The sequence below is a fragment of the Bidens hawaiensis genome, unplaced genomic scaffold, assembly GCF_021521415.1.
Source record: "Bidens hawaiensis isolate Kalapana, Puna unplaced genomic scaffold, B.hawaiensis_p1.1 tig00019920_1, whole genome shotgun sequence".
Taxonomy (NCBI): Eukaryota; Viridiplantae; Streptophyta; class Magnoliopsida; order Asterales; family Asteraceae; genus Bidens; species Bidens hawaiensis.
The window spans coordinates 420,296-439,076 of record NW_027493023.1 but is presented as its reverse complement, the minus strand read 5'-3'; the positions used below and the strand labels follow the sequence as shown (position 1 = coordinate 439,076).

The following is an 18,781-nucleotide window of genomic DNA, read 5'->3' as shown; positions in this document are numbered from 1 at the left end:
TATTTAATTTAACCCAACCCCCCCCCCCTTTCTTCCTCCCTGCTTACCACTGACCTCCATCTCCGGCGAGCCACCACCGTCGCCGTCTTCTTCGACGATGACAACCATCTTCACTCCCACCAGAAACCACCACCAACAATATAGCCGTAGCCCCGTGTCTTCACCATCATCGCCGCCATCGTCTTCCACCTTCATCGCCGCCACCAACCCACCATGACCACACCACTAACTAAGAAGGACGCTTCCACTGCCAAACCCCACCACTGGTGTCGCCTCTGTTGCAATCACCTCCGATGGCAGTAACGCGGCACCCCTAGGGTTCCGGCGAGCCTACGTGATTCCGCAACGAGAGGAATCTGACAATTTCCGGCGAGCCTCTCCGGCGGCGCTACGACGGTACCACCTGTTTCAGAGATCTATGGTTTGTTTAAATTTAGGGATTTCAATTTCTAAAGCCCAAATTCAATTTTTCATTCATTTAGGGATTACAAATTTACAATTGTGAATCTCCATCTGATGATTACATTTGTGAACACATACGCAATTCAATTTCACCACTACCTGCAAAACATCGTTCAACAGCCAACATTGACCCCACTACCGTCTCAAATGTTCAACGGCGGCCACACCACCGTCTCAAACAAACAGCAACGGTGACCCCACCACTGTCTCATACGAGCAATAAAGAGAGGTATGAGGAAGATGTGTAGGCTTTTTTGGAATATGAAAAGTTTGACTTTATGCAAAAACAGTCACAAAATGTTTTGCAAAAGTGTCATTTGGGAATTTAAATTGGATGACTTTTAAGTGTTAGGTGGTGGGTTTCAGGGGAAGTGTAGGTGGCTCGTCGGAGAAGACAATGGTGGTGGTGTTTGAACGGAAAGAGAAAGAGAAAGAGAAAGAGAAAGAGAGAGATAGAGAGATTTTCATTTATTATATATTTATTCTTTTAATTATTAAAATGTTTTTTTTAATAAATGGGTAACACGTGCAAAGCACATGACCAGACTTAACGATAAAATATAACTGGGTTAGGGGTAAAGGACAAAAGGTGTAACATTTGAAAACGTAAAGTACAATATATGTTACTTTTAAAAATAAAAAACAACCACTAAAATTTGATACAAACATAAAGGATAATTTCTGTAATTCTGTCTTAATTAATTTATTAAGTTGGATCTAGCTATGAATGAGCTAATGAGATGAGTTGATAACGCTGTTGCATAAAAGTTAGTATCACGTTAATCTCTACCAATAAGTCAAATGAAGTGAAGATGATGTCAATGAAGTCAAACAAGGTAACACTTTCTGTTAATAAAACTACTTTTTAGTAACCAAACGTATATACTAATATACTTGCAAATTAAAAAATCGCTATAACAAATAAATAAAGACGCATTTCACTTTCAATGTGAGCCCACGGTCTTGTTGGCAACATATATTTAATTTTTTAAATACCGAATATATTCCTCTCACTATTATTCTTGATGATATTTTACAATTTATAGGTAGAAACAAATTAAACCTACATTTTCAGAGTTTTAATAAATATATTTCATAAATTTTCAAGTACTACAGTTTAGATAATGTTGCTACATGGATCTGTCGAGTAGAAATCAGGATCGTTATAGCAACCATGGAGATTAATCAACTAAATCTTAAAACGGTAAAATACAACACAGAAGCCTGTTATAAGAAGAATTCAAAGGTCGAGCCCCGAGATTACTCTTCAATGCTTAAGTCAATACTGGATACACCAAGATTCATGTGTATAAGCATCAATATAAGAGTAGCACAGAATGTGCTCATATTGTGTATTTGCAAGGAACGATGACAATGTTTCGGTTTTGAGACGAGTTTAGGTTATATAACTTCATACCTGATTATAAAAGTTTGTCTAATATGTAACCAAAACCCAACTGGTATTTATCGGGTAATTGGTGTTAGGTATTCCCATTGAATACGCGGTCCTATACCCAATTAGCGACCCTATATGTTTCTGTATTCTCATTGAATACGGGTTTGCCATCCCTATGTATTAGGGTAGAAAAAGATGATGTTTACCATGAAGATTAAGGCAGGATTTAAGTGGTCACAACCGTAGTCCCCATGTCAAGCATGTACAATTGTCTTTAATTCCTATGGAAATGTAATTAGATGTTTCACAAACACACCTCCTTAATATTAGTAATAGTTAATAATTAATGGTTTTATAAACATCTTTAGAATTTAATAAGAAAAAACTAATCAATTCGCCGGCATATACAAGATCCAAAACTTTTAACCTGTAGTTTGATTTGTTGGATTTTCCTATACAAACAAACATCAACCGATAACTAACCTCCAACTTCAATATTGTCTTCTACTTTCTCAAATTTCACTATTAAAACACCGTTTCACCATAACCACTTTCATCTAGCTTCAATCTACAATGTTACATACCACCAATGCTACTTCCTTACAGAATGACATCAACACTCTCATTACTGAAAGTTCATGCTTAAAACTCCAACCTACGGCCTCCCATGAATCTGATAATATCGAAATAGTTGCACCAGTGCCACCGCCCCCTTCGCAATATGAACTTGTTGATCATGGAGATATGGAAATACAATCTCCAGATACTAAAACCTTGTGGGAATCCATTTTCTCTGATCAACTCGAGGCGGATTTCATGATCTCGTCTCCTGTTAGAACATCTTCAAATTTCAACTATTACCCAAATAATGGACATCATCCGTTTGGGTGTTCGCCCCCTCGCAGAGCGTCTCCTTTGGCGCCATTTAACAACAGCAACAGCACTAGCAAACCAAAAGGAATGAGTCCCCTCCAAAGGGTTTTTAGTAACTGTAACTCCCCTAATAATCAGTTCATGGAAATCGAGACGATCTCGTTACCAGCTATTGAGAATATCTTGGATGATTTCGATGGGGATGATGAGTTCTTGGCTTACTCGACCACTGGTGTTGCAGGTGTTTGTTCTTCGGATCAATCATATAATATCCCAGATTTGTTGGACTGTCTGACGTTGCCCAACAGTACTTCTACATTTTATGATGATAGTAATACGATGGTTCATGGTGGTGGTGGTACGTCCATTGATGACGATCAGATGTATCATCAAATCCAACCTTCACCTTCAAACGCACCATTGATGGAACAACTTGCGCAGGAGAGACGAGAAGAAAAACAACATAGGAGACAACAACAACCTGAACCACGAAAACATTTGCCGTCACGACTACAACCGCAACCAATAAGCCACAACCACCTCATGGTTCCACCCCCGGTTGCTGATGAGGTTCACTTCTCTTTCTAACAATTATATAAACCACATATATGATATATTTTTGTTAGGGATATCAAAATAGAAGAATAATGAGTCACAAAAATAATTAAAGATATTTTAATTATAGTAATTTTTACCGCATAGTGAAAGAAGGTATATTTCGTTGCCTTATTATGTTAGAGACCAATTACATATATACAAGAGATATCCCATCTATTTAGGGATATACCTAACAAACAAATATTCTTCTCTAATAAATCGATATGCATGCCAAATATACTAATATCTAATAGACCCCCGCAGTCGAAGCTGGAGGTTCACGAAGGCTGAGACTGGTACGGAAATCTTCAAATAAAGCTTTCGGAAGACCCTTCGTAAATATGTCAGCAATTTGACAACGGGATGGGACGTGTAGAACGCGTATGAGACCCCGTTGAACTTGTTCACGAACAAAGTGAATGTCAAGTTCAATGTGTTTTGTTCATTGATGTTGCACTGGGTTACCCGATAAATAAATGGAACTCATGTTATCACAATATACCAAAGAAGCCTGTGTAACAGGTCTATGTAGTTCCAGAAGGAGGTTTCGAATCTAGCAGATTTCGGCAACTACATTTGCAATACCTCGGTATTCGGCTTCGGCACTGGATCGGGAGATGGTTGATTGGCGTTTTGAGGACCAAGCTAGCAAGTTGTTGCCGAAGTATACGCAATATCCCGACGTTGACCGACGAGTGTCCGGACACCCTGCCCAGTCGGCATCAGTGTAGGCCCGTAAAGAGGTCGAAGTTAGCGGGCCAAGAGTGAGCCCGAGATGAGAAGTGCCCCGAAGATATCGTATAATACGTTTCAAGCTATCCCAATGCGGAAGACGCGGGGAATGCATATGCATGCAAACCTGTTGAACCGCGTAAGAGATGTCCGGTCTCGTAAAGGTGATATATTGGAGGGCTCCTGCTAAGCTTCTGTAGAGAGACGGGTCTTCAAACTCTGGTCCGCTTGCCGGAAGCTTTCCTTTAGTGTCAACCGGGGTTGCAACCGGTTTGCAAGAAGTCATGCCGGCTCGATTTATAATGTCTTGCACATAATTCTGCTGGAAAGGAACATTTTGTCACCTGTTCGTGTTACCGATATCCCCAAAAAATAACTTAGCGGTCCCAAATCTTTCATTGCAAATTCCGAACTCAGATGATTCATCAGGTTTAGACGGAGTTTCTCAGACGATGTCGTGAGAATGATGTCGTCCACATATAGTAATAAATATGCGGTTTCGGAACCGTGATGGTAAATAAAAAGCGAGTTGTCGCTTCTGCTTTGTTTGAATCCCAAGGAGGGAACAAATTCGGTAAACCGTTGATACCAAGCTCGAGGGGCCTGTTTCAGTCCGTATAGTGACTTTTTAAGCAAGCAAACGTGATCCGGAAACCTGTTATCCCGAAAACCCATAGGTTGGTGCATGTAGACCGTCTCGTTTAAGTTCCCGTGAAGAAAAGCATTGGTGACATCAAGTTGATGCACCGCCCATGACTGAGATAAAGCAATGGAAAGGACTGTGCGAATAGTAGTCGGTTTGACAACAGGGCTAAATGTTTCACCACAATCAATACCAACTTGCTGACTACGACCATCACACACCAAACGTGCTTTATAGCGCTCCAATGACCCGTCAGATCTGAACTTATGCCTGAATAACCACATGCATCGAATGATATTCATATTTGGTTGGCGTGGGACTAACTCCCACGTCTCATTTTTAATAAGGGCATCGTACTCGTTGTGCATAGCGTTTCGCCATACCGGTGTGGAGAAGGCAGTTTTAGGCGATTTGGGTATTTGTTCGACGTGTGTGGTGTGAAGGTTGAAATGGGGTTTCGGTTTTGAGATTCCATCCATTGCTCGCGTGCGCATGGTGCGAGTAGGAAGGGGGGCCGTAGGAGGTGGTGGTGAGGTTGGTGGCATGGGTTGGCTAGGTATGGTGTGGGTGGGAGTGGTAACGGGTTTTGAGCGACGAGAGTAAGTAAGAATGGGCGGGGAGGTAGTAACCGAACGAGGTTCGTAGTGTTGTGGAACCGGTTCGTTTGAAGTGTGAGCTGGGTTTCGAGGTGAATTGTGATTGGTGGATGGCGGTGTACTAGAGGGGATGTTGGGTGTAGTGTTGTGTATCGGGGTGATGGGTGGGATAGACATATTAGCCGGTGTAGCATTGAGTGGGGTTGAGAAGATGATGTGTGAGAAGTGTCTTGGATGTTTGACAAGAGGCTAGGGTGAGGCGGTTCAAACAGAAAGGTGTACTGGTCGGGTGTCGGGTGTGGAGTGTTGACATAGGGGAAGGTGGCTTCGTCAAAGATTACATGTCGGGACGTAATCGTTTGACGGGTTTTGAGATCAAAACATCGGTATCCGTGATGGTTGGGTGGATACCCAAGAAACACACATGCGTTCTACCGGTATTTAAGTTTGTGTATTGTGGTGTATGGTTTGAGAGGGTAGCAAAGGCATCCAAACACCCGAAGATGAGTGTAAGATGGTTGACGGTTGTATAGAATATTGGTGGGGTTGTTAAGGTTATTTGGTCTATTTGGTAGGATGTTTAGGAGATAGGTGGCGTTTTCAAGGGCATAGTGCCAATAAGTGTTGGGTAGGTTGGATTGTGCAAGAAGGGTGCGAACCATGTTGTTGATAGTGCGGATTTTGCGTTCCGCTTTACCATTTTGTGAGGATGTATGAGGGCACGATAGACTGAACGTCATACCATGTTGGTCAAAGAATTGGTGAAATTGATTATTTATATATTCTTTTCCATTGTCGCATTGTAATTGTTTAATGCGTTTGCCGAACTGTGTGTTAATTAGGTTATAAAGTTTTTGAAATATTGAGAAAACTTGTGATTTTCTACTAATTGGGAATGTCCATATAAAATCAGAAAAATCATCAATAAATAGAACATAGTAGCGGTGACCCCTGGAACTCAAGATTGGTGAGATCCAAAGGTCACTGTGAACAATCTCAAAAGGTAAATAAGTGCGATTACAAGAACTAATAAAAGGGAGTTTCACACTTTTCCCAAAAACACACGGTTCGCAGATACGTTTATTGGACTTAGAAAAGGAAATAAATGAGGACTTCTTGAGAGACTGCAAAGGACATGAGCCCGGGTGACCAAGACGTTGATGCCACAGTGTTTGTGAGATCGCCACATGTGCTGATGGAGACTTGATTTTTGATAGCATTTGTGGCGTCAGAAGATACAAATCACCGGTACTGTTGCATCGAAGGATAGGGGTCCGCGTCTTGAGGTCCTTCACAGAAAAACCGAAAGGGTCAAATTCAATAGAAACCCAATTGTCTGTGACTAAACGTCTAACATATAAGAGATTATGGATTAAATTAGGGGCGTAGAGGACATTGGTTAATTTAAGGGGCGGAAACGGTAGGGGTAAAGTTTGATTTCCTTGTCCAAGAATCGGAACAGTAGTTCCGTTTCCAACGATAATATTACGATGAGTGCCCTTAGTAAAGTAAGACGTGAAGTTACCTGGTTGGTTGGTCATATGGGTGGTTTCTCCGCTATCCATAGCCCATGGAGTATCCGGTGGGTTGAGTGACATTGTATATAGAGCCTGTTCAATGTCGGTCGGGGTATAACCAGCTGCATACGCCAAATTAGGTCGTGGGCTGAGAATACCCGGAGTTTGACTACCAGTGGACCGAGGCGTGGTTGGGTATGGGCACGATGGTTGAGCAGACCATTGAGTTGTATGTGAACCGTGTCCCCACGAGGGCTGGAAAACCCACTGCCCTTGAACCGAAGAAAACGGTTGTGGGGGCTGCTGTTGGTGGTTGTGTCTGGGTGGGCCACGACCGCCATATCAGCCACGGCCGCGTCCTCGGGACCTGCCCTGGCCTCTGCCACGGTCAGTTTGTGAGTCAGAGATGAATCGCTGGTCTGACTTGATGGTTTGGGTCTCAGCTTTTTGAGAGGTTGCGGCGTGAAGTGCGGTTCACGCGGTCTGTGATGCATGAAGGGTCATGTTGGTCTTTCGATCATACTCACGCATAAGTTTGGAGCGTGCCTTGTGAAACGAGGGAAGTGGTTGAAGATTCGAGATCAACATAGCAATCCCTTCGTATTGCTCGTTTAACCCGGTGACGAGTTGTTGTACCATCTTTTCATCCGTGGGGGGTGCCTTCACGTTAGCGAGTTGATCGGATATGACATTGACCTCCTGGCAATAAGCAGCAATGTTTTCAAAATTATCGAGACGGGTGTTATTTAGTTTCTGAGTGAGGTAGATGGCTCTTGAGGATTTGTTGTCTTGGAATAAGGTCTCGAGTGTGGTCCAAGCTTCACGGGCAGTTGTGTTCGGTTTAAGAATTGTGTTTAGAAGGTCACGGGAGATGGTGCCATAGATCCATTGGAGGACTATGGCATCCAACCGATCCCACAGGTCAGCAGCAGCAAGGGCAGCCGCGATTTCCTCGGCAATCCGTTTTTCCGAGGATGAGGTGGTGGCAGCAGGGGTGAGTTTTGGTAGAAGGTGATCGGAGACTTAATACGCTCGGCAGTGTATCTTGAACAGTTCCGACCACGAAGTGTATTGGCCGGTTTCGTTGTCGAGGGTGACAGGGATGGCTTGTTTGATGTTAGAAACGGTGATAGCGGGGTGAAGTTTGGAATCCATTACAGTGGTGATAGAGAAAGGATCGAAGGGGGGTGGTTTACCGCCGGTGAAGATGAAGGAGGTGAGGGATGGCGGCGGTAGTTTTAGGCTGATGATACCATGAAAGAAGGTAGATTTCGTTGCCTCATTATGTCAAAGACCAATTACATATATACAAGAGATATCCCATCTATTTAGGGATATACCTAACAAACAAATATTCTTCTCTAATAAATCGATATACATGCCAAATATACTAATATCTAATACATAGATCCAAATCCAAGTATCTCTAGGGCTTTTAAGGGTTGTCTTCCATTCTACTTTGCTTTAAAAATAAGTATAGCAAATAATAGACTCGTAACAGAAACAATTTAATATATTTTGATCTTAATTATGTTTAATTAAACTGTGTAACAGGAGCATGATAATGGACTTCAACTGGTGCACCTTCTTCTAGCATGTGCCGAAGCAGTAGCTAAAGACGATTTCATGTCAGCCAGAAAGTACCTTCATCACCTAAACCGAGTAGTCTCCCCACTTGGCGATTCCATGCAACGCGTCGCCTCGTGCTTCACCGAGGCCCTTACTGCTCGTCTCGCTGCAACGCTAGCCACAAAACCTCCCTCATCCGCCCCAAAGTTCACCCCCTTCCCTCCAAACGCAATGGAAATCCTAAAAATATATCAAATTCTTTACCAAGCATGCCCATACATCAAATTTGCTCATTTCACTGCTAACCAAGCCATCTTTGAGGAATATGAAGTCGAAGAGCGTGTACATATCATTGATCTCGACATCCTTCAAGGCTACCAATGGCCTGCATTCATGCAAGCCCTGGCAGCCCGGCCCAGTGGCCCACCTTTTCTCCGGATCACAGGAATCGGCTCATCTCTAGAGTGCATTAAGGAAACCGGACGGTGCTTGTCCGAGCTAGCTTACTCTCTCAATGTCCCATTTGAGTTCCACGCGGTGAGTGAGCAACTAGAAGACCTAGAACCACATATGTTCAACCGACGAGTTGGTGAAGCCCTGGCGGTTAACTCAGTGAACCGCCTTCAGCGAGTCCCGGCTCATTGCCTTGGAAACTTATTAGCAATGATCAGAGACCAAGCCCCAAAGATCGTCACGATCGTGGAGCAAGAAGCGAGCCATAACGGTCCTTACTTCTTGGGTAGATTCTTGGAAGCTTTACATTATTATTCAGCGATATTCGACTCGCTTGATGCAACTTTCCCGGCTGACTCACCGCAGCGGGCTAAGGTGGAACAATATATATTTGCACCGGAGATAAGGAACATAGTGGCGTGTGAAGGGGCCGAGAGAGTGATGAGACATGAGAGGTTGGAGAAATGGAGGAAGATTATGGAGGGAAAGGGGTTTCAAGGGGTGCCACTGAGTGAGAACGCGGTGACTCAGTCGAAGATATTGTTGAGCTTGTACTCGTGTGATGGGTATAGGTTGACGGAAGATAACGGTTGTTTGTTGTTGGGATGGCAAGATAGGTCAATTCTTACGGCATCTATATGGAGGTGTTGAATGTTGATACAGTTTAACTCTTTATAATTATGTTTGTGATTTATAATTTATGTTGTTTCCCTTGTTATTAAGGGTGTCTAGGATTCATACAGATGCCGCAAGAATGAAAAGGGAATACATTGTGCAACTTTTATTTCCCATTTATAAGACAAATAAGTTTGCTATATTGTATACAATGCCTATTTATAACACAAATCCAATTCTTTGAATTTTCAATTCGTTTGATAAATTTCAATTCCTAAAAAATTCTGGGAACCAATCACACCCTCGGTATAAACAAGATTGACAAATTATGACCAAATGATTCTGATCTTCTTATTGCTTTTAGACTGTGATTACATAATCTAATTGAATAAGGCTACGGTTGTAATGAAAATCAAACTAATCAACTAACAGAGTCTATCTAACGACCGTTACCTAATTTTAATTAACCATAGCATGGCTAAACATTGAGAAGACCTTATCCCAATCTGTTAATTAAGCAATTTTTGACATATTAAAGTTGACCCAAATCTTCATGTTGTAACTGTCTCTATGCTAACTTAAATCTCAATTCTTGATTTAAATGACTACTGATTTTGTTATCGTTTCATCTTTATCGCAGTAGTGCATTTATGAAATATTAACGTTGGATTCACTTGTAATTTGTACAATGACCACTATCACATTTCACACATTTTATCCTTCAATCTGATATTTAACTTTGTCTGAAGTGCTTTGACATTTAAGTAGCCACAGAGTTTATAAAAGATCATTGTATATAACACTTGATAGAATTATGTTAAATATTGGTTAACAAATAACAAAGCAGTGACCCCGTAGCCCACATCTCCGGTCCGTCCCTTCTTATATAGATATGGTTTTACTAAACTAACACCAACATGTTGGAATCTAAATTAAAATACAAGAAATAACCGGTGCATGGGATAGAAGAAAACCATATCAAACATATTTACATGTCTAACTGAAATAATGGTTTGATCTGCATATTCTATATGCTCAGCTGTCACCTGAAGGGGTAAAGGACATGCAGATGGGAGGGTCGATCCCCAGAATAGAAAGCGCCGCTGATGGAATCGTCCAAATTCCATCCCCACATATTAACCCTGAAGCAACTGCACCTACATAATTCTCCGATTCCTTTTTATTCATTCGTTCCCAAATGAATAGTATAATTGTCCCAACAGCCATGTCAATTGCAAAGTAAGCTCCAATATAAAATGGCACAGCCATTGCCATGGGAATGGGAATGAACCTAGACACGTTTGGAGGAACCTGATCGCGTAACACGTTCATAACCAAGGCGGCTGCGAAGAACCCGTAACATAAAACTAAACAATGTTTTGGAAGCTCCGAGAATCCCTCAACTGCAAGAATTGCCATTTCACGATATATGACAGCAAATGATGCCTTATAAGGACTATCCGGGGACCCAACTTCAAAGGCAGTCCAATACATCCAAAATGTGAGTGGCGTAATGACACAATCCATGGCGGTTCCCACTACTTGACTCACAAACATTGACTTTGCGGATGATAAAGTCAGGTATCCGGTTTTGAAGTCTTGCATTAAATCGGCTGCGGTGGAGACAATTGACATCATAACACCACATGCTGCTAAACCATCTAATACACCTCCATTATTTCCAACTAATGACGAGATTATGAAGAAGCCGATTTTGCCATATGTTGAAGATAAACTCCAGTCTGTGAGACCGCATCCATAAGAGTTGCAGAAAGCAAAGGCTGGTGCGATTACGTAAGAACACAGAACCAGGTACCACTTGAGGGGTGGAAATATACGCGGCATTGTTGCTGTTGATATTGCTGCCAAACCCACATATCCAGACGCTGCAAACCACGTTGGAATTGCGTCTTTTAGAAAAACCTCATCTCTTTTCTGTTGTTCCCTTTGTAATTTTGAATCCTCAGAGTCTGTATAAGTTGCATAGTTTGGTCTCAATTGTCAAAACAATATACAATTTTACGTAACATAAAAGTTAAAGGTATATCAAATATCTGACCAGCTAAGTCCGTTATTACAGGAAGATCTTGTTGCCGGGCAGTTCCTAATAAAGCCTTAATGGTGATCACTACTATCTTTACCAAGTTATAGAACCCGTCTCCAAGAATAAGGGAGATAGCTATGAAAACCTTCATACAAAGTCAGGTGAAAAACAAGTTAACCTCTCATGTGTTGATAAGCACTTAATGCAGCCAGTAACAGTAACAGGAAATGCCTATACCTTGTATCCATAAAGACCTTTGAAGTCATTTTTTCCTAAACCATTGGGATACCAATCGCCTGCTTGTGTGGCGATCAAGGGCCAAAGAAAGCCCCACGATAGAATTGCTCCAAAAAGTACTGAGCAGTTGACTATGTGTGGGCAAATAAGACCAATTCCAACATAAGTAGGGCTGAAATCAAAGTAAAACCTGCAGAATAGAATGCACCTCATGTTATGTTCAGTTTAAGGTAATTAAAACCACGCGTTACAAGACAAATATAACAAACGTATATACGTGTTCTCGAATAGAGTCAAGCCGAGGCTTGGAAAATGATCTAATCCGCATGAATTCCCAATACCACCAAAGAACCATTTAAAGCAACTCCATATAAAGCTTAAGCTCATGTACTTTCCGAGACATATTACCTGTTTCCTGTGGAACAAGATGTTAGAAGGTAATTATTTATCCAAGCCTTGGGTAGGAGTTGCAAAAAATACTTCAATACATAAGTTATAATCAAATGAACTTCAAGAAGCAGTTGATAAATAAATTATCCCTTGCTTAACATATGTACCTTGCAAGCTCAGCACCATCAGTAGTGTGGAAACTATTGATTAACATCGCGGTGGCAGTTCCACTAGGGTATGTAAGCTTATAATCCATCAACATAACCTGAAATCAGATATGCGTACAATCTTTCACTAATTGCTAAAATGGTAGATTAATAAATACAAGGTTATTACCTTACGAAGTGGAAGAACACTAAAAAGGCCAAGAAAACTGACAACAAAAAGAAAACCAATCATCCATGATAATCCTGGATTCTTTACATCTTCAGCGCGATTACCAGGGTAATCTGGGCCGATTAGATTGTACGTTCTTTCATCCATTGACAACAAATAAGACCCGAATCCACCTATAAGTGTAACAATTTCAAAATTTCAGGTCCCCTTTTTTAATTTACATGTAAGCATTCACGAATACTAATATCTATATTATTTAATCGGCTCCTCGCATTAGGGCACGTGTTACAAGTCACGTATCATGACTTCTAGGACTCTAGGTCCGTTATACAATTAGGTTGATTAGACAAAATACGCCCAACGGATTCAGCCCGACGTCATTTCAAGCTAGATTATTTGGACATATAAACATAAAAGTATCTTAAGGTAAAAACAGCTAAAGTACCAAACAAAAATAACTATAATACTAAAACTTCCGTATTATGCTATCATCTACATTATCCATAACCCTATATGTAAACTAATTAACTAAATCATGTATACATATCCTAAATTAAAACCTAAGTATCCTAACTTAAACTTTACGAAACTAACCTACGTTTTAAACCTAACTAGAGCCTTAACACTTGACTAAATAATCACCAACCCACCTCTTTCCCCCTTGCCTACGGTCCATACCCAATTCCATACCCTTGAGTAGGGCTGTAAATGATTTGAACCTAATAAGTGAACAGTTCATGAACAACTAATTGCCGAATGAAATTCTTGTCTGTGTCCGTTAATTAAGGAAATAAACTTGTTTCTGAAAGGTTCACGAACACAAATGAAAGAAATGAACGAATGAACACAAACATGTATCTGATTTGACTAAAGAAAATGGTTAGTGCAACATTTCGGTATACTGCCAAGTTTATATTGGTAGTAATACTTTGGGAATTGAATTTGTGACTTTCACATGAATGAATTCACGTTGTTAACTTTTATGTTGGTTGAGTTGTGGTTCTACACTCGGCCTTGATCAGAGAATGTGTCTATCCGTACTATGAAGATAATATTATTCAAAATCTTTGCTTATATATATATATATGTTGAAATGATACGAACCAAATGATTGAGATTGAAATTAATCATTTTTTAACTCTTTTCCATAATTTAACAACTAAATACGAGGATAGAGTAAAATTACCACTACTTGCGAGGCCATAACAAGCAACAATGCAAGTCTGGATAACAGTGTTCTCTTGCCTAGTAAATGCGTAAGTAGATAAGCCGAGCCCTTCGACGAAAGTGGTCCATGTTTTGACAAAGAAAAAGCCAAGCAAACCAGCAGCCACGTTTAATGAAGGGATGATTCTGACGTTAAGATTGAGCTTGTGTGCTATGATACAAAAAATTGTCCCAACAAACAACTAACAATTAAACCCCTTAATGTGATTTGATCTTTCCATTCTGGTATGATTTCCGGAGGGGAATCATCAGCAGTCTTTTTCTTGGATGGTTCGTCCACCAATTTTGGTGAGAATTCAACGGTTGGTTCTTTGGTTACCGCGCCCATTTCTGCGAATCAAGATTGTATAATTACAGGAAGCAAGGATGCATGCGGATACTTTGAAAGATGAATGCTTAGGATATTGCAAAGATGCCAAGAAATCGTTTGACAAAGATCAATACCAACAATCATTGAAACATCCAGAATTTTGGGGTGATTGAGATTGTCATTGAAGAGGTAGGTCCCCGCAAAGCCCAGTTGGACCCGCAAGACACACCTTGAAGAGGTACGTCTACGCAACGACTAACTGGTCCCGCAGGACCCACCATGCTCAGAGATGAAGACCTTATACGCAGTAAGCCAGCTGTTCCCGCAGGAAAGCCTCCCTTGGTACAGTACCCTGCCTGTTCCCGCGGCTATGGGTACAAGCCAAGAAGGAAGGCTACCCGCACTAACGGTAAGGCTACACGCATAAGGACTAACTCTTATACTTCAGCAATGTCACCTGAAGAAGGAATGAGCAAGGCGGGAATATTCCCGCCTAAAAGAGCCAGTCCGTACGCTTCTGGAAGATCTTTTGTACTATACTTGCCAAGGTATGGACAAAATAGACAAGATCTGGCCAAAGCAGCCCATGAACCAATCACAGGGTGACAGCTCACCGACAATAGTACGAGGAGGAGCACGCTCTAGTACAAAATGTCACTATCGGCTATAAATACTCCAACACCTTGGAACATCCGTGCATTAAGCTAGAACTAATTCTCAGTTTTTCAAACTTCTGGAAATATGGTTAAGGTTACTCCGATGCCGAGGCCACCGAGTAACCAAGAAACTCCGGTAACCACAACCCCAGCTACTGGGGGGGAACACCGGTGAATATACGATTTTTACGAACACTACCCCGGTTACCCAAGCCGGGGCAAGTGCAGTAAACAATCCTCCCCTGGGATTCATTGATACCCAGGCAGAGAAGCAACAGACGAGACTTCCCCGCCAAACACTGGATCAAGTTAAAGCTTGGGCGGAAGCACGTCAGAAGGAATTCCAAGCTGAGTTGGATGAACGTTTGCGTTCACTCCAACAGGCCAATGACGAATTCGGAAGCACTCAACAGCTCAACGTGAGCAATGATTGTGAGTATTCGGATGATGATTAGGAAGATTCTGACAGTGACGCAAACCCTCGTCATAAGGCGAAAAGGAAGCGTAAGGAAGTAGACTTCCGCTCGAAAAGAAATTTTGGAGAAACTTTCAAGCCAAAGAGCGCAGGGGGAAACCCACGCGACTTCTCCAAAACTTTCAGACCGACTGTTGCAAATGCGGGAACGTCCAAGTTCGCAAGACACATCGCGGAAGCGATTGCTCCAAAGAGTGCCAAACAGATGCCCAACATAGGCACTTACGATGGCGTATCCGACCCAGACGATCACTTGAACAGATTCATAGCGGGGGCAACCGTCAGTAATTGGACAGAACCCACGTGGTGTTACATGTTCCAAATGACGCTCGTCGGGGCAGCCAGAGCATGGTTTGACCGTCTACCGGTCCACCACATCTATGATTGGGCGGACTTCCAGCACAAGTTCAGCCAGCACTTCAGTCAACAAAGAAAATATACTGAAGAGCAGTGGACGATCCTTAACTGCGTTCGAGAGGAAGACGAATCTTTGCTAGACTTCATCACTCGCTTCAACTCAAAGAAGCTAAGTCTAGGCACTCTAAGCGAAGATCTTGTTCGCGCCGCTTTCATCCAGGGCGCCGAGTACCCAGAGCTTATCCGCACTTTGATGGGTAAAGATGGCATGCCATCCACGCGAGATGCCATCATGACAGCAGCTAAACGCTTTGCCGAGACGGAGAAGCAACTGGGTAGAAATCTTCCCCAGAGCACAAACCTCTACACGCAGAGGACAAGAGAGAATAACGTCCGTACCGCCCGACAAAATAAGAAGAGGAAGCTTGGTATTTGGCAATCAAGGATAAACTTTGACACCTCATCCAGCTCTCGCCCTCTATTAGGCGGAAGGGACAACACACACTCATCAAACAGGAATCCCAGATGGACGCCACTCACCAAAAGCGTCACCGAGATATTTGCCACCGAGAAACTCCCGTGGCCAAAGGCTCCAATAATCCGGCAGCGTCACAACGCAGATCAGAGCAAATCCTGTGACTTCCACGGGACAAAAGGCCACACCACAGAGGAGTGTACGTCTTTGAAGGATATTGTCGAAACATTCGTCAAAGATGGAAAACTTACACACCTCGTGGAGTCGATTAAGAACGGAGGGAGAAATGACAATCGATACAAGGGCAACGGACGAAAGCCCGTCGACATCAGCATCCACATGGTTCATGGCAACGTCAGAGGAAGAAAACGACGAATGATAGAGCCAAGTGCGTGGAAGGAAGCTGAAGTGCGCTTCCCGCGTGTACCAGGAGGGCCCAACAAAGAAGGCCCCATAGTGATCAAAAGCCAGCTGGGGCACTACATCACTTCCCGCACTCTTGCTGATAACGGCGCTTCATCGACGGTCATGTATAGGCAATTCTTCGACAAGCTAGACGACGAAGACAAAGAACGCCTAGAAACGGTCTACGCCTCAATGGAAGGGTTCAATGGCAGCACAAACACCCCCTTGGGTATCCTATCTTTCCCCGTCACTCTCACGGACGGGAAGCACTCCCGCATAGAAGACGTGGACTTCGTCGTAATGAGGAAGCCACACCACCCATACGACATCCTCTTCAGGAGAGATGGGATGGCAAGATTTAATGCCGTAGTGTCTTCAGTCCACGGCATGATGGGGTGGCCAACAGCTGAGGGTGTCGCGATGATCACGGGCATTCCCCAGGTATGCATCGCATCTGTCTCATCTAAACCCAAACCAAAGATGGCCAAACCAACCGTCACAGAGCCAGAAGAATGGGCATTTAATGGCAAATACCCTGACCAGGCCGTTACCATTGGCCCAACAATCACTAATCCCACACGCACCTTACTCAAACGCTTATTGCAAAAAAATGCTGACATCTTCGCCTGGACACCAGCTGACATGACTGGTGTACCCCGAAGTAAGGCGGAGCATAAGCTCAAATGTGACCCAGCTTTTACGCCGGTCATACAAAACCGTCGCTTGATGGGTGCAGAGCAGGCTAACGCGTGTAGAACCCAAGTCAAGGAACTCCTTGACGCAGGTATCGTACGCGTTAGTAAATATCAAACATGGGTTGCAAATCCCGTCATGGTACCAAAATCTAAAAAACAATGGTGCATGTGCATAGATTTCAAAGACCTAAACAAAGCATGCCCCAAAGATTGTTACCCGTTACCCGAAATTGACCTGAAGGTAGATTCGTTAGCACCGTTTCGCCTTAAATGCTTCCTTGATGCGTATAAAGGGTACCATCAAATCCATATGGCCGTTGACGATCAGGACAAAACCGCATTTCGGACGCCCGATGGCATATTTTGTTATCAAATGATGCCATTCGGACTTAAGAATGCCGGGTCCACATACCAACGCCTGATGGACAAAGAGTTCCACGCCCAAATCGGGAGGAACTTGGAAGTTTACATGGATGATTTGGTCATCAAAAGCCTTGAGCCAGAAGCGATGTTGAAAGACATCGAAGAAACTTTCAACACGCTCAGACGGATAAACATGAAGCTCAACCCGAGCAAGTGTTCTTTTGGGATGGAAGAAGGGAAGTTCTTAGGAGTCATCGTTACCAAAGATGGCTTCAGAGCGAACCCTGAAAAGGTCGAAGCTATTATCAAAATGGAATCACCTACTACCATCAAACAAGCTCAGACACTGAATGGACGACTAGTCGCACTTAACCGCTTTTTGGCAAACCATGCGGATAAGTCGTTCCCATTCGTGTCAATATTGAGAAATTGCTTAAAGAAAACGCACTTCCGCTGGACACCAGAAGCGGAAGCAGCTTTTCAAGAGATTCGGTCACGCTTGATCGAACTCCCAACACTCACAGCACCAGAAGTAGGGGAGGAATTAATTCTTTACCTCTCCGCCACAGACAGAGCAACCGGGGCAGTCCTACTAGTAGAACGAAAAGGCATCCAGATGCCCATCTACTACGTTAGCCGCGTCTTAACAGATGTAGAAACCCGGTACTCTACCCTGAAAAAATTAGTCTTAGCGCTTGTACAGGCTTCACGCAGGCTAAGACGATATTTCCAAGGCCACCCAGTCACCATTCTCACCAACTTCAAACTTGCAAACGTTCTAGGCAAACCCGAGTTGTCGGGACGCCTAGCCAAATGGGCAATTTAGTTGGAGGAATACGCGATAAAGTACAAGCCAAGACCAGCCATAAAAGGCCAGGTCTTGGCCGACTTTATTGCGGAAGTCCCCGCATCGCGGGAGAAAGAGTGCCAGGAAGAGGCTCAACCCTCTCCAGCACAAGACATTAACGATGTCTGGCGACACTATACTGATGGAGCAGCCAATAACGAGGGTTCAGGCGCAGGGTTGAAACTAACTAACCCAGCAGGCCAAGAATACACTTACGCTATTCGGCTGGATTTCCCAAGTACGAATAACGAAGCGGAGTATGAAGCATTCTTGGCCGGATTAAGAATTGCGCGTAAGATGGGGGTGAAAAACTTGGAAGCCCACGTGGATTCCATGTTAGTAGCCAACCAGATAAACGGGACGTACACGGTCGGGAACGACACAATGGCCCTGTACCTCGCACAAGCAAAAAACCTTATGCGCGATTTTAACAATTGCAAAGTTATGCACATCAAGCGAAATGAAAAAAAATCTGCGGATGCGTTAAGCAAGCTTGCATCGTTAGCCTTCA

General features: G+C 43.0%; 1 protein-coding gene and 1 pseudogene across 2 annotated transcripts; one reads left to right on the top strand and one right to left on the bottom strand.

Moving 5' to 3' along the window:
• The first annotated feature begins 2,265 nt into the window (after window positions 1–2,265).
• LOC143559452 (GRAS family protein RAM1-like) lies at window positions 2,266–9,506 on the top strand. The gene is made up of 2 exons (XM_077048027.1): window positions 2,266–3,301; window positions 8,371–9,506. Exons 1-2 carry the CDS (start codon window positions 2,432–2,434, stop codon window positions 9,487–9,489), a joined length of 1,989 nt encoding a protein of 662 aa, XP_076904142.1. The 5' UTR covers window positions 2,266–2,431; the 3' UTR covers window positions 9,490–9,506.
• A 906-nt stretch (window positions 9,507–10,412) lies between these two features.
• On the bottom strand, window positions 10,413–14,109 carry LOC143559451 (putative metal-nicotianamine transporter YSL6; annotated as a pseudogene). Its single transcript, XR_013139945.1, has 7 exons — window positions 13,647–14,109; window positions 12,461–12,633; window positions 12,292–12,389; window positions 12,012–12,149; window positions 11,735–11,924; window positions 11,513–11,642; window positions 10,413–11,423 (listed from the first exon to the last, which is right to left on the bottom strand). The product of XR_013139945.1 is annotated as a putative metal-nicotianamine transporter YSL6 (transcript).
• Window positions 14,110–18,781: the final 4,672 nt, after the last annotated feature.